Source organism: Sapajus apella, unplaced genomic scaffold, assembly GCF_009761245.1.
Source record: "Sapajus apella isolate SASKATOON/1434 unplaced genomic scaffold, GSC_monkey_1.0 scaffold1, whole genome shotgun sequence".
In the NCBI taxonomy this organism is placed as follows: Eukaryota; Metazoa; Chordata; class Mammalia; order Primates; family Cebidae; genus Sapajus; species Sapajus apella.
The window spans coordinates 27,184,922-27,202,339 of NW_022436941.1; the positions used below are offsets into that span (position 1 = coordinate 27,184,922).

Sequence of the window (17,418 nt, forward strand, 5' to 3'; positions counted from 1 at the left end):
CTCCTCACCACCCCCACCAAACAGATATAGAACCAGCATTCTAGGCAAGTGTAGATTTGCTCAGGTTAGAATAAGTACAAGAATCAGTAGGGGCTTAAATGTTTTTAAATGCACATTCTTGCAATAAAGTTCTTCATAATCTGCTGCCAGAAACAAACTAAATTCATAGCTGAAACCCAAACCATCCTTCTGACCATTATTAATAACATTTTGATTATGATAGATACTAATTCTAGGGATGTAGTCAAGTAAATATACGGTAATTCTTGTTTGAGTTTCTCTTTCTAACCCTACAAACATTAGATCCAGATTTGCCTAGACCTTTGGGTTTCAAAGGTCCTTCATATTTCCTCATGTTCAAGGCAACTCTTAAATCCTCTGGTTCATTCCTATTACTTTGGCACTTCAGCCAACCCATGAATCCAGGCTCTGGTACTTTTCTTCTGACTATCACTTCAATATACTATGCTGCTCGAAAAAGCAATTCTGAAAGGTAACAGCAATACTAGCATCCTCCTTCAAAAAAAAATTTTTTTTCAGTGACTTCAAGTATTACCAGTTGTTTTAGTGTTCCAAAAATATGAAGATCAGCATTCATATCATTTTTTAAAAATTTCTATTTCACAGAACTAAGTAAGTATTCATTAACGGTGACAAAAGAAAATAACCGTAAGATCTAAATTGATCTCTGCCAACCAATATAAATTGTTAATTGCCAATAGTATCAAAAGAGTATAGATTCTGTTCATAGATTTCTCTAATACACCTCCTGCAATACCATTTTTTTCATCAACAAGCAAAAGTTGAAGACATAATTCTACAAATCCTGCATGAATATAAGATATGTAACATGATAGTGTCATAAAAACAATAGATGGCATCTGTTAACATGAGAAATACTATGAAATATGGGCAGGGTACTCTCAGTAGCTTAAATAGCCTCTTTGAGGGAAAACTTTACCTGATGCTCTAAGTTGACCAAGCAACTGTGTTCTCATGCCTATGATTATTTCCATAGTAGCCTGTGAAAGAAAATTCTTTTCACAAAAGGCTCGCTCCCAGCCATCACTTCGTGCTTTTTGCCAGGCCTATAAAAAGAGAATAATTACATAACAAGACACATTTACTAATCACTTCTTAGGGAGGCAACCAAGTAACTACAAACCACTACACAAATTCCTCAAGGTCAATTTGTCTCATTCTAATTATTCTATAAAATCTAAGACTTTATGATCAAATAAAATTTATCATTAGTTAATTTATACTCAAATGCTACTAAAGCTATTGAGTTTATAAAATCTCAATGAGAACTAAGTGTCAAGTAACCTAAATGACCAACAATGCAAAAATATTTGCCTTCTCAGATGCATCTGCTAATTTTATTCCACAAAAGTGTAAGAGGTTTTCAAATAAGCCTTCCTAACATGTAAATCTAAGAATCATGCCACTCTGGTCCTCCAAAAAATAATCTCTATGTCAACCCTGGAATCTACCTAAGAATGGAAAGTAGGATTTCTATAAATCATCTATATGCAGTATAAAAAGCTCTCCTTTGTGAATAGGTTTCCTTGCTTTGGAATATCATAACTAAAAGACAGAAGCAATAATTTATCCACTCTGCTTTTGAAGGAGATGGGGGAAAAGCAAAAAACAGATAGAAATTGTACTCCAAATCTCCTTCTACTTCTCACTCAACCTACTATAATATACAGTATCTAATATACCCTATTAGTAACAATGAGTCATCCACTGCTCAATATTCACAAAAGAGCTTGTAATTATTTTTAAAAATTATATATGTGTTGAAAAAAATCTTGTATGTTTGAAAATAGTACTTTCTGCATAAAAAAATGTTATATTTTTTATGTGGCCAGGCATGGTGGCTTACACCTCTAATCCCAGCACTTTGGGAAGCCAAGGCAGGCAGATCACTTGCGGTCAGGAGTTTGAGACCAGCCTGGCCAACATGGTAAAACGCTGTCTCTACTAAAAATACAAAAATTAGCTGGGCATGGTGGCAGGCGCCTGTAATCACAGCTACTTGGGAGGCCGAGGCAGGAGAATCACTTGAACCCGGGAGGTGAAGGTTGCAGTGAGCCAAGACTATGCCACTGCACTCCAGCCTTGGTGACAGAGTGAGACTCTGTCTCAAAAAAACAAACAAACAAAAAGCATAGGGACAGCCTACATTCAAGGAGACTTAAGGATAAAGAAAATGTCTATGTTTTTAAGAAATAACATATTCTTCCCCACATATCTGAAATTCTAAATTACATTTCATTTGTCTTCCCCAGAGTCCTATTTTTCCTATCTTTTCTTTTTCATTTACCTCTTTCTTCAACTTCTCATTACTATTATCTTAAAATGTTTTAAGTGATTTTTATATTTTGCTTTACAAAATTATGTTCTCAGCGTAGTGTCTTGAGCACATAAGAAAAAGCTGAACTATAAGAAAAATCGATATTAAATTCAAGATAATTTTCTTCTAAGCTTTGTTCTATGTACTTTAAATAGTATAAAGTGTTTCTTAACTAAATTTTAGACCATTCCTTGGCCAAGACATGATTTAAAGATATTTGGTATTTAAAAAATAAATAGAAGCATAAACATAAATAAATATATACACACATACACACATGTATTCCTATAAGGAGAAAATGGGGAGAAAAAAAGAGCAAAACTGTTTTAATTGTAACATAGTAACAGCAAGAAGATATTTTGCAGGACTGTTAATAAAATGTGACTTCATAATGAAACAAAATTATTCAATTTTAAAAATTATTTTTAAAATTCCTACATTTGCCCCAGAAATGTGTTCAACCAGCAACATTTTCAGAAATAAAATGACAGTAATAGTACCTGGAATGCTCTGAGAAGTGCCATATGGTCACTGAAAGTTCCTGCAGTAAAACGTTTCCTACAAAGCATAGCTGCACGTTTTTGAGAGGCCTGAGTAGGTAGTACAAAAGGATCTCGATAAGCTAGCGCGCAAGCAATTGTAAGGATGGGGTCCAGACACTTTAAAACAACAGCACACAGGACCATTTTACCAAGATGTGGTTCTACTGGCAAGTCAGCCAAATGATACCCAAGTTCAGTCAGATCTTCCCATGTATCCATTGCATCTATTGTCTAAAAAAAAGGAGACAGAACAGACTCTGACATAGCAAACACTATGTTTAATCAAACCACATAATTAAAAACCCCTAAATTAGAAATAAGAATATAGATTTTATTTTGTTACCACATCTCATAAAAATATATTTTGTTTCTATTATATAAAAGAACTATACTGTTAAAAAATTATATTAAATGATCATGTACTTTAAATAATACTGTCATGGTAATTATAATAAAATAGTATAGTTTTAACAGATAACTACGAAATTAGCTTATCTGAATACATGTAGGAGGATGAAAAGAAAAAATAATTATATACAATTAGTTAAGACATACTTTCATTTAGTTTAAAATTTCAAGTAAAAACATCATGTAAAATAAAACTATGAAGATACCAACCTTAAGCATTTGTACAGCATTTCTTACAATTAAAGCTGGTGGAGGTTCAGGAGCTTTCATAAGAAAATCAGCAATGGGACAATTAACTGGGGCTAACAGCTTGGTATGTAAGCAAAGTTCCTATAAACCAAAACAGTAAACAATTTTTAAAAATTAAAAAGAATACAATAACATATACTTTTAAAGAAATCATGGGAACTATAGTTCCCAAACACAGACTAGAAGAGTCTCTGATTAGAATGAACAATAGAAGGAAAAATGTCTTTCTATAAAAAATGAGCTCATACTTTGCCCTAGATAACAGAACCTTAATAAATACCCTCCTGAATCAACATATACCAAGATTACCATTGCTCCCACTGGCAACATCTCTTCATATTGTTCTTATACATAACATTCAGAGTCACTGTCCCAAAAAAAAAAAATCTTTTTTTCCCCCTTTATACTTCCAACATTCTAGAATGCTTTATCTACTCAGCAAATATCTGTTTACTAGGTGCAAGGCCCTGTGCAAACTGGAGAAAAAGAAGGGGACAGAGGAACTATTATTCTCATTGAGTTTACACTGTAATTTGAATAAAAGGCCTTAAAGAATTAATTATATAATTACTTAATTACATTTATGGTAAGTGCTATGAAGCATATAGGGAGCTAAAGAAGTAAATATGATTTAATCAAGTTCAGAAAAGAGTAAGAGAGGGAGACCATGGGAAGTTACAGATAGTTTTCCTGAAGAAAGACACTTAAACTAAGATGTAAAGATTGAGTAGGAATAATTATAAAAGGAATAAGGTAAATGTATCTAAGGAGAGGGTGGATACATGTGAAAGCCATATGGCAGAAGGAAAAAAGTGCTTGAGAAACTAAAACCAGTGGTGTAAGAGAGGATAAATAACAAGAAATTACCTGTTCCCGCCTGTGACTGGAGACACAGGCGGGAACAAGTAATTTGCACTCTTGTTAAGAATTCTGAATTTTGCCGGGCGCAGTGGCTCAAGCCTGTAATCCCAGCACTTTGGGAGGCTGAGGCGGGTGGATCACGAGGTCAAGAGATCGAGACCATCCTGGTCAACATGGTGAAACCCCGTCTCTACAAAAAATACAAAAAATTAGCTGGGCATGGTGATGCGTGCCTGTAATCCCAGCTACTAAGGAGGCTGAGGCAGGAGAATTGCCTGAACCCAGGGGGCGGAGGTTGCGGTGAGCCGAGATCGCGCCATTGCACTCCAGCCTGGGTAACATGAGTGAAACTCCGTCTCAAAAAAAAAAAAAAAAAAAAAAAAGAATTCTGAATTTTAACCCAGGAGGAACAGAAAATCACATGAGCACTAATAAGTGGGAAATTATCTTAGGTTTATGGTTGCCAAACACATGATCCTGCCTCTCTTTAAGGGTTTGGAAGCCAGCATTAGCCAAACACACTAAAGAATCAAATAAATGCATTCTGCTAATCTTCCCTAGAAGCTATAGGGTTTGGCTGTTCCATTAAGTTAGAAAACTGAAAAAACAAAACAAAACAAGAAACCCCATACAATTAATAGAGGTCAGAAAATCTCAGTGAACTCAGTTTTAAAACTACTAGATAATCCCAGCATCTTATACGGAGATTTAGGTATTACCTTTTGGACCTCAAACAATTTGTTTCCTAATTCCACTGAGAATTTAATAGGTGAACACTACATAGTTGAAACTTTAAAATGTTATATTAAAAAAAAATCCTTTAAAACTGTACCATAATTTAAATATATTCAAGTGATTCTTTAAAATTTTGTTTGAAGGTTTATAAATTTTCTTACATAGAAAAACTATTTCTGTTACAGATATACCTTCCATAATATATATTTAATACTTTGGTTTTACAAATTGATTTTTTAAAGCCCTAATCCATAGAAGTTGAAATGGCCCTTCTCCTCCCTCACCTACAAAAAAATGTCTTATATTTAAATCAATTTTTACCTGCAATGGCATTCTCAAAAGTTCCGGAGTCTGAAATTCCAACATATTCTGGAATCGGAGTCTACTGAACAGACGAAAACAAATTCCAGGTCTACATCGCCCTGCCCTTAAAAATAAAATATAAGATTAGGACTCAACAAGGAATAAATGCTACAATAAACTAAATGCTATGTGATTTAGGAAAGAGAAAAATGATCCAGGATCAGGACACCTGAGTTTAAATCCTTATTCTGTTTCTTATCCTCTATAAATTCTTTTGGAAAGCACTTCACTTGTCTGGGACTCCATTATTTCATATATTAGTTGAGATTCATGAATGACACCTACCTGATATATCTTGTAGGGTTGTGGTAAAAATCAAAAGAAATAGCATACATATAAAAGTGAGCAAAAAACAAAACATGAATAAATACTGTTAATTTAAATTCAATCAATTTTAGAGCTTATATCAAGCACTGTGTTTAGAGTTGTACAAATTATGCATTACACAACTCCAAGGGAATGCCATTTATCTTGTCATCATAAAGACTTGTATAATTTTCTGTGAAGCAGCAAAAAAATACCTAGAAGAAAAACAATCTCCTAAATTCACTCAAAGTCACTATATTAGCTAATGGCAGGGCTAAATATGCTAAGTGATAGAGATATAGAAATATTCTTGTCTTCATGGAGCTCACAACCCAGATAGACAATCATCACTGTAACACATTATAAGAGCTACAAAATCTTATATTGTTGGTCAACTTTTTGCTTCATCAAATAAAAGAGGACTTCAAAAGTATGTGGAAAAATGGAATTAAAAGAGAAAAAAATAAACTTTATTTCTCAACCATTAAGTTCACACTTTTGTAAGTGATAACACCAATCATTCAGTCCATCCCTAAAGAACTGAGGGTCCAGGGAATGTAATTATGCCAATGCATTTTTTTTACATTATTACTCTAAGAAAAATGGGGGTCCTTTATAGATATTTAAGATTAGAAAATAAAAATAATTCAGAAGGAGCCACCAGTACTATAAGGTGGATGCCTAATGATTTCCCACCAAAACTTATAAAACTGCCCTTGTTTGATAAGAGGAATGCACAGGAGCATTGTTGTGGTGGAGGAGAACTTTCTAGGGAAGTTTTCCTATGGGTTTTTCTGCTAAAGCTTTGTCTAAATCTCTCAAAACACTGTCATAATAAGCAGAAGTTACTGTTATTTGGCCCTCCAGAAAGTAAGCAAAATGTCTTGCACATCCTAAAACACTATTGCCATGACCTCCAGTCTTCTTTTGCTTTGAATGGACCACTTCTACCTCTTGGTAATCACTGCTTTGATTGTGGTTTGTCTTCAGGATCATACTGGTAAAGCCATGTTTCATCTTCTGTTACAATTCTTCGAAGAAATGCTTCAGGACCTTGATTCCAATTGTTTAAAATTTCCACTGAAAGCTTCTGCTCTTGTCTGCAGCTGATCTAAGAGCAATGGTTTTGGCACCCATGAACTGGTAAGTCTGCTCAACTTTTAACTTTTCAGTTAGAATTGGGTAACCTGAACCAACTGTGATGTCTATAGTGTTGGCTATTTTTGTGCTGTTAATTGTTGGTCCTCTTCAACTAGGGCACAAATGAGATCTTTTTTTTTCCTTGCAAATACACATGGTGGTCTGCTATGGGTTTTATCTTCAACATCATCTCATCCCTTCTTAAAATAAGATATCCATTTGTAAACTGCTGATTTCTTCAGGGCATTGTCAGCATAAATGTGATATTTGCTCTTGCTTCAATTTTAGAAGAATTCATGTTGCTCTGACAGGGGCTTTTTTCAAACTGATGTCTTATCTTTCTTAGTGACTTAAATGAGATCCTGTTCAGATATAACAACTTAATATGAGTTTATTTTGGTGCAAAAATATTTTGAACTCCATGCATAGCTTTTTCATAAGATGCATTTTCCATAAAGTTTTTGAAGATCCCTTCTACTTCCCTAGACTATGCCCTTCAGCATTCTGACTTATCCAGGTTCCACTAAAAGATTTCTGTATTTGCCTAGTCCTTAAATGTTTATGGTCCTCTGAGGTTGAACCCTCAGCCATCTGCCCTTCTTACACTTCCCTCTCCCCTGAAGTAACTTTAATTATACTCATAACCTGAATTTCTATCTGTAATATATCTTCTTATCCTAATTCCAGGCCTATACTTCGGAAACTTCTTAGACAGCTCCACTTAGATTTTCTATAGACAACTCAAACTCAAAATAACCAAAAATTAATTATTCTCCCCAGTAAAAACACTCTTCCCATTTTCCCTATCTGACTATGGCACTACTGTCTAATTTTCTAAGACAGAAACCTGGATGACATCCTTAACTCCACTCTCTTCCTTATCCTTCACCCCCTACATACACAATCACCAACGTTACTTTCTTTAGTATCTCTTGAATTAATTATCTATTTTTCTTTATTTCCACCACCATTAAAACAATCCAGACTACTCTCATCTCTCCTTTATTATAGGAAAGTATTAATGAAGGAGCCTCCAACTGGGTCCTCCTACCATTATTTTTGTCTCTGCCAATCCATTCTTCAGAGAACTGAAAGGATACTCTAATCATGTCATCCCATTGTTTATTTATTTATTTTTTTAAAAAGAGAAAACTAAAAATGGTCCTTAAGAACCTGTCTCCAACTTTAAGCTCATTTTTCACTCTAAATTCCACCTAAACAACCTTCCTGTTCACTGTTGCCTTTAGGCAAATAAGCAAACTTGGTTATGCTTTTTCCCTCTGCCTTTTAGAAATGCCTTTCCACAACTCCTTTATTCGTGATTGTCTCAGATTCAGTCTTAACAACTCTGGAAACATCCAGTTGTAGCACTGATAATACTGTATTAAAATTGTTTAACTTAATGGACTCCCATATGGACTGCAACATTTGTTCAGCTTTACCTATTAGACTATGGTTTATTTATCACTGTATTCATAACATGTGCACAGGGAAGGCTTTTGATAAACATTTGTTGAAATATGGCAATGAAAATATCTATAATTTCTGGCCTTTATCTCCAAAAATATATTATTTGTTATTTATTTTTGAGACAGGGTCTGGCTCTGTCGCCAAGGCTGGAGTGGAGTGGTATGATCACAGCTCACTGCAGCTACAGCCTCGACCTCCTAGGCTCAAATGATCCTCCCACCTCAGACTCCCAAGTAGCTAGGCCCACAGGCCTATGCCACCACACCTAGCTGATTTTTAAATATTTTGTAGAGATAAGGTCTCACTATGTTGCCCAGATGAGTCTCGCATTCTTGGACTCAAGCAATCCTTCCATCTCAGCCTCCCAAAGTGCTGGGATTATAAGTTTGAGCCACCACATCCAGCCTTACCTCCAATAATATATTATTAATAGCGTGTAAGTCCAGCTTAATGTATCAAGCCACTATTGGTCATAAGAAAACAACAAATGTAACAACAACAAAGCCCTCATGGGCATTCTATGAAGTTACAAGGTAAAGAAATAATGCATATGAGTCTTCAGGATGTGAGGCATTCTTTTAAAGTCAGCATTTCATGTTTTCTTGCTAATTATAATAAAATACAAAACAAATTTGCAAGATAATTACTGAAAATGACACTTTTTAGTCTTATCTTTTGAAAATTAAAAAGTGACACAAATACATAGTAAAATAACCAAATTACAAAAAAAAAAAAATCTCCTTACTCTAAGAACCCCACAAATCCTCCTTCTCAGAGTCAATAATCATTCATTGTTTTTTAATGTTTCTCACAGACTTCTCAATGCATTTGTGTCTAAATACATATACAAACATACATATATTTTTCTTACCCAAAAGACTACTAGATGCATGTTCTAAACCCTACCTTTTTCAGTTAACAATGTATCCGGAAAACTCATTCCACATAAGAACACAGAGATCTACATTTTTCCTTTTAACAGCCACCTAGAAAGCCACTGTGTGGCTATCATTTATTTAATCACTTCATGATTGATGGACACCATAGTGTTCCCAGACTTTTCATTATTATAAACAATGCTTCAAAGAACAGTCTTAATCATACACTTTTTCACACATGTGCAAGCAAACTCTAGATAAATTATGAGAAGTGGAATCTATGGTGAAAGAGTAGATTTGGATAAATAGTTTCAAATTACACTCTGGAGCAGTCACACAAATCTACACTACCATCAGAAAAATACGAAAGTCTATTGGCCCATGTTTTTCCACTACGTTGTACATACTGTTAAACATTTTCATCAATGCCCATCTGAAAGTAAAAAAAAAAATAGTAGCTCATTACTTTGCATTATTTTTGATACATATTAGGTAATATATGTGAGGTCAACGTATTAGTAGGACATACATATTTTTCATTTTGGTAAACTGCTATTTGTGCGCTTTATCAATTTGAACTGGATTATTGGTCTTTACTTGATTTCAAAGAGCCTTTTTATATAATAAGGAAGTTAGCTCTTTGTCCTATATTGCATATGTTTACAATTTTTGGTTTTGTTTTTTAAGCTTCTTACATCTGAATGTACATTTAACTAGGCAAAAGTTTTTATTTTAACATAACCTAAATTCAACTTTTAAAGAAGTATTAAAATGGCTTGCTTTGCAAAAATAATATAAAAATTTTAAGATGAAAACTATTATTTTATCAAAAGTGGAATAAATGATAAATATGTAATGCATATGAAAATGTTTGTATTTTACAGGCAATTTAATGAATATACATTAAATATACATTACCTGCCTTTCCGCTGTACTGCACTAGCTTTGGAAATCCATACCATTTTTAACATTGTAACAAAATTCAGAGCATCAAAGGATTTCTGTAATATTTAAACCATCTTTATGTTATGATATAAAAGGCAATTAAAATGAAATAGCAAGAAATGTTAACATATTTTAACATGCCAAGTTTAATTCAAAGTCCTCTCTTGATAAAATAATTAACACATCAATACTGATTTTTAATAAATCCTGATTTTCTGATTACAAACATACTAAGAAAAAAGGATTTAAAAACTAAACTCAGAAGAGCTGTGTAAAACTTCCCTATTATGTGCTCTGCTGAGCTATCTGTTGCTCTCTGCCACAGCTGAATAATGGCAGCCAGTTCTCACAAGACATCAAGATTGGAGAGAACTGATCTATTCCCTTGATGTTGTTTTGCTACCAGATTTGCATTATTGTGGAGAATAAGAATGATCAGGGAAAGACATTTTCTGAAATAATTTTCAGGGACCTAACCTTGCAGAGTAAGAATAACAATCAATAATATCCCAAAAAGAAGTATTTTTAACCATTTCCACTTTACCTCCTGCTGAGCTACTAACAAAGTTAGCTTTTCCTGAATGTTACATTGAAGAAAGTAAAAAAGAACCATTACTACCCACATACTTCAAATAACCTATAGTGAAAATTTATTGTAGAGAAATATTTTTTAAAAATACAAGCCTAACTAGAACACATATTTTAGTCACTTGGTACTTACACTTTCCCTTTCATGAAACAACTACATAGAGCAAATAAAAATGTTTTCATAATAGTTTATAGAATTAGAAAACAAGCTTCTTAGTTTTTAATATAACATTTGTCAATTTTGTATGTTAAATAACTTTTGACACTACCCATGTTTAAATTTCAGTTACTTAATAAATAAATAACACCTAAAGGAATTTTCTAACGTATTCAAAACCCACTTTATCCACTTTAGGTAATTTAAAGGCAATAAAATCTGAATTTTCATTCTCTCACCATTCAGATTTTTAGTGATAACGTTCATTAATGTCCTATTATGTAAAAATAAAATTTATCCCACCTTTAGAATATTCAATTATGATGAATATGGCCAATTTTTATAATAACATTTTATTTTCTGTAAAATATTCCTTAAAATTACATTGAAAACATGGCAATTTTTTCATATTAAAAATGATCATTTATATCCACTAAATAGACATAATTTGCTTCCCACATATGAATAGTATCTCTTCCCTTGAAAAATCAACTACCTTTATCACTTTCATTTATTCAGCAAATGTTATTTACCAAAGTTAGGGACATGGACAATTGCTGGACATTCCAGTACTAAAAGGAAATAAATGCCTTTTTTTTAATATCAAGGGTTGGTAAATTGTTTTTGAAAAGGGCTGAATAGTAAATATTTTAGGCTTTGAGAGGGTCTCTGTTACAAATACTCCAATCTGCCTTGCAGTGTGAAAGCAGAAGTCATAGACAAAAGGTAAAAGTAGACGGAGTTGAGTTCCAACGAAGCTTTTTTTTTTTTACAAAAGCAAGTGTTAAGTCCAACTTAGCTGCTGCCTACTCCATAGTTTATCTATTTATTTGCTTCCTTTCAGCATGGTTCTCTTGAACTGAGTATCTTTTGAACACTTGCTATACGTGAAGCACTAAAGATATAACAGTGAACAAGGACATAATCCATGTCCATATGTAGGAAGAAAACATAAAAAGTATGTAATCAAATTCCCATACTGTGTGACAACATTTTCACTATAACTAACCAAACCCTTTACTTTCTTCCTAGTATTTGGAGAGCAGAGCTAAATTTTTGTATATTTTGTTAAAATAACAAAAATTGATTCTATATACTGAATTATTTAAGGCAGAATATTTAGTAAAATCAATATTTAGTATGTTAAATTTATCTACCAGACATTTTTCTTAAATTCTGCTTATAAAAGCACGTGCTGGTCCAAGCTATCTTGAGTAGAGGCAAAATTAAAAGAAAAGTAACTAACTAACTAAATAAAAGCATCTGTTGAGGTAGAATTTAATCTTCTTCATTTAAGTAAAACTACAACTTACCCATACATACCTCTTTCACCTTACCAGAATCAATAACAAAGACAACATCATTGACTGTGATGCTGGTTTCAGCAATATTGGTGGAAAGGATCTGCAACAAGATATTACTTTATAGTTAATACAAAAACACAGCAAATAACTAATAAAAATTTTAAAAAGAAGATTTTATGAAGCTTACTATTTTTCGAACACCCGCAGGTGGGTTTTTTAACACTTTCTTTTGATCGGATGTTTGCATATTTGAATGAAGCATAAAGACTTGATATCTGTTGACGATTGAAAGAGAAAAGACACTACAGGACCTGTATGTTATTTTAAGGAACAGATATAAGGCTTTAGCCCTTACCTATGTGTATTGTCAGCAAACCGCTTGTCATCAAACAGGATGCGATCTCTCAGTCCAACAATTTCATCATATCCAGGGAGAAAAATTAATACTGCACCTTGAGGAAGAATGACTTTTTAATATTAAATCTTACTTTGAAATCAGGGGCAATCAACAGAATACTAAAAATCTTATCACATTTTCAAGTACTGGTAAACTATCATGAGATGACACAAGATTATTTGCTTGTTATTATCAGTGCAATTATATAAAAATTTATACACTTAAAATGTTAATTCTTAAAGTATATATTTTGCTCCAGTTCTTTTAGACAACACTTATTTACCAGCATCACAACTATGGCAGATATTGTATAGAAGATGCATGATCAAATCCAAGTCTACTTTTTCATCATCAAAACTATGATGATAAGCTTTCAGGAGCTCTCTGTCTTCAGCACTGAGATCACTTCCATTTGTTTGAACCAGAGAACTTTCATCTAGATTTCCAAATTCCAGTGAAGCACTGAAAAAAAAAAAAAAAAAAAAACCAAGTCAATTTCCATTAAAAAGAGTAACCCTTATGTCCTTCAAATTTCCAATATCCCCTAAGGAAGGTAAGTGACACTTAATGTCCTAGCCATTATATGATTCATGTTTTGATTTCAAGCACAATATTCAAAGTGAAATTTGGCAATGAATGCTTTTAGAAAAACACAATCTGGAAACATTTCTCCAAAGTAAATATACAAATGGCCTATAAGCACATGAAGAGATGTTTAACATCATTAGTTGTCAAGGAAATGCAAATCAAAACCACAATGAAATACCACTTCACACCCACTTGGATGACTACAATCAAAAAGACAGACAATAACAAGTGTTGAAGAGGGTGCAGAGAAATTGAAACCCTCATGCACTGCTGGTGGAAATGTAAAATGGTAAAGCTGCTTTGGAAAACAATGTGGTAGTTCTTCAAAAGGTTAAACATAGAGGTACCATATGCCCCAGCAATTCCACTCCTAGGTGTATATATAAGAGAAATGAAAAATATATATCCACATAAAAATTTGTACACAAGGCCGGGCGCAGTGGCTCAAGCCTGTAATCCCAGCACTTTGGGAGGCCGAGGCGGGTGGATCACGAGGTCAAGGGATCGAGACCATCCTGGTCAACATGGTGAAACCCCGTCTCTACTAAAAGTACAAAAAATTAGCTGGGCATGGTGGCGTGTGCCTGTAATCCCAGCTACTCAGGAGGCCGAGGCAGGAGAATTGCCTAAACCCAGGAGGCGGAGGTTGCGGTGAGCCGAGATCGCGCCATTGCACTCCAGCCTGGGTAACATGAGTGAAACTCCATCTCAAAAAAAAAAAAAAAAATTTGTACACAAATATTCATACCAGTATTATTCATAGTAGTTAGAAAGTGGAAACAACCTAAGTGTTCATCAACTGATGAACAGACAAACTGTGGTATATCCATAGAATATGTATTAGTCACAAAAAGAATGCTACAACATGGATATTTTATGCTAGCTGAAAAAAGCCAATCACAAAAACCACATATCATGATTCCATTTATGTAAAATGTCCAGAATAGTCAAATCTATAGGAACTGAAAATAAATTAGCAGGCGGTAAACAGACAGGCTAGACCTAGGAGAGTTGGCGGGGGGGGGGGGGGGGGGGGGAATAGGGAGAGATAACAAACAGGTACAAGTTTCTTTTTGTGGTGATGAAACTGTTCTAAAATTAATTGTAGTGATGATTGCATAAGTCTGTGAACATACGAAAAAACATTGAATTGTGCCCCTAAATGGGTGAATTATATGGTATATTATATCTCAGTAAAACTGTTAAAAACACAAACTTTCAACTATCATCTATATTTTCTTAATAGGTTGTGTCTAATTGTTTACTATTAATAAACAGTATTCTGATGTATAGTTCACATTTTTAAAAAACACCAAGGTATCAGCTTAACGTGACTGTTAATCAGATAACTTTATACTAAAAGCAGGTTGATTATGATATTTTCCAAAAGCAAGAATCAACATAAATTACTGAAATAAATGCTTTGCTTCTTCATCTTTCATGTAAAAATGTAAACTATTGCCATCACTAGTAATTACCAACAGAATTTCTAGGAAATTCAACTGAATCCAATGTCTCTTAAATAAGTTAGCAGAAAAATAAAGTAAGACTGTTTTCAGCAGGGAAAATTTTAAACTTCTACACCTTAATAATTTGCTCTTTTACATTTTAAGATCTACTTTAAAACATAAAGGTTATTTTTTTTTTAATTTTTAACACATAGATGAAGCAGACATTATATTCTCTGTTTAAAGCTATAATCTTTGGATATAAATTATCAGTAATCCAGCAAACATAATAATATATTTAATTTTAAATACTTGAAATTTATAATTGATAATATCATGATTTATCAAATAAAAAGAAAGCCCAGTTAGCCGGGATAATTAAAATATTATCCAGATAACTGCTTTACTTGGTATAGTATCTATTGAGCTTATAGTTAACACTGTAAGAATGTCTGGAACATTCAAAGTGTTAACAATAAAAGGACTGCAAGTTCTGGGTGCTGTTATTGAAATGACAACTAAACCTACCATATCAGAAATAGTATTCAAACCTATAAACAATTTTGAGACTCAATGTCACAACTAACTTGAAATATTTATTTCTTCTAATGTCTGAGACTACATTTCCAATTTCACATAAAATTAAGTACAAAAACCCAGGTCAAATAAAACGTTTTATATGTTATTGAATAATAGATATTTTATTTTAACTTCAGCCTCCATTGTTTTCTTTTTTGAGTCTCTAAAAGGCTGAAAACAGAAGCTAAAATATTATTATAAAATATATATTCAAAATTTTCTTTAAATATCAAATCTAAGAGCTTCATAATTTATTTAAACATCTAATCTAACCTAAACTTACCTAAAATCTCTACCTAAAAGAAAATTAATTAGATTGGTTTTACAGGATTTTTAAAGTATTAACATTCTGATTTTCCTTTATTTGTTAAATCAAAGCAATATATATACATAGTGTTTATAAATGGTTTTATAGAAACTATAACAAAAACCCTTAGTCACATTGCTTAGCACTATTCTATTGTAGAAATAGCTAAAAGCTATTTCTTTTAGTATTTGCTGTCAAATTTCTAAGCAACATGCATCTTCAGCTATTTATTGTTTTAACAATTTAGTCATTATCTGTGAACCTCCAACTAATGAAAAATTAGGTTACCACCTCCACTTCCCTACACTTTCCACCCACACCAGTTCCTACAATTTTTGTTAAATCTTCATTCAGCCTTTACTTTACTATGACTAGGTAAACATTTATTGATTAGCTTAATAATGTACTATAATTACACCTCCTTTCTTGTGTAACTTTTTGTTTTTCCTAGAGTAACAACTGTTTAATTTTTATTTGCTCAGTTTACTATGACCTGAATTCTTCTCAAATTCTCCAACAGATTCATAAAGCTTTTTAACATGATTGAAAATGTCAGGTAAATTTTTTCCCCCGAGACCTCCCTCTAGAGCCCCACATCTTCTGTCCCTATGGGATCAGGCCTACTAGACACAGCTACTAGTCATCAAAACACTTCTCTGTACCACCATCCTGAGCATTCCTTTCACCTATCCCCTGTGCTGGACCTACACTGTTTTTTCCCCTCATTTTTTGTTTTTGTTTTTACTTCTTTTTTGTGAAGCACATTCTCTAACAGTTTCCTAATGAAGGGGTACATAGGAAGCAAATTTTCTTATCCTTTTTCTACAATTTTCCTACTGTGTAAGAAATTTTCTAAACTTTATCTTGCAACTTTTTTTCTGCTATCATGTTTTTAATTTATAAGAATTATTTATTCATTCATTCAACAAATATTCACTGCACATCTACCGTATCTAATTGCCATTCTTGAACAAACAGACAAAAAGCTTACTATATTCTAGTAGGGAGAAGAGATAGATAATAAACCAATAAAAATAGTGAATAAGTAAATTATACGGTGTGTCAGAGGGTGGTAGGGCTTATGAAGAAAAAAGAACAGGTAGAACAGGTTAAAGAGGATGGACAGTATGGGGGGTAAAATGTAATATCAGATAGGGCAAATTTGATTAGGCCTTATGAAGATGAAATCTGAACAAAGATTTGTGTTCTGTTTCTTTTTAATAACACATTGTTTTTATTTCATGAATGCAATATATTCTATTATAATTTTGTTTTCTAAGTTTTCTCTTTAGTAACTAACGCTTAGTTTCATCTGCATTCCAGAGCTTTTTGTTGCTACTGTTTATTTTGTTTCATTTGATTTATGAATGCTTTTCCCCTTTAAATGCCTGGTAATCAAATGTTTGCAGTTTGTTCATTTTTTAAAGAGTAAAGCACCAAAAATCTTCATGTGCACAGGTAGACATAAACAGTCACGTGGTCTAAAAATAGTCATTTCATTTAAGAAACACCAAGCCTCTTATAATTCCAAATATTTTCTCCAGGATTGGTCTACTTTTTCCAGAAAAGAATTAACAGGTTTTTTTGCCAAAGAATATGAACTTCAAACAGGAAAACGCAGCAGTGGACAGCAGAGGAAGGGAATAAATGGTTACCTCAATTTTTGGTCTGTAGACTTTCACTAAAACCCTTGTATTGTGTGATACCTCACCCCTACTTCTCCCATTATGCCTGATAACCTCAAGTCCAAAGCCTCTCTGGATATTTTTTAATATAATACCCATTTTCTGTCAA

The 17,418-nt window shown here is 33.1% G+C and overlaps 1 protein-coding gene across 1 annotated transcript in view; it reads right to left on the reverse strand.

Annotated features, from left to right (window-relative positions):
- The window catches only part of YTHDC2 (YTH domain containing 2), a 78,706-nt gene that overhangs the window by 27,843 nt on the left and 33,445 nt on the right, over positions 1-17,418 (reverse strand). Inside the window, exons 13-21 of the mRNA XM_032274375.1 lie at positions 12,986-13,164; positions 12,661-12,757; positions 12,493-12,580; positions 12,325-12,405; positions 10,230-10,312; positions 5,476-5,581; positions 3,520-3,639; positions 2,860-3,132; positions 962-1,088 (exon numbers count right to left, since the gene is read on the reverse strand). Coding sequence (XP_032130266.1) covers positions 962-1,088; positions 2,860-3,132; positions 3,520-3,639; positions 5,476-5,581; positions 10,230-10,312; positions 12,325-12,405; positions 12,493-12,580; positions 12,661-12,757; positions 12,986-13,164 — 1,154 coding nt within the window. The remainder of the gene's footprint in view (positions 1-961; positions 1,089-2,859; positions 3,133-3,519; positions 3,640-5,475; positions 5,582-10,229; positions 10,313-12,324; positions 12,406-12,492; positions 12,581-12,660; positions 12,758-12,985; positions 13,165-17,418) is intronic.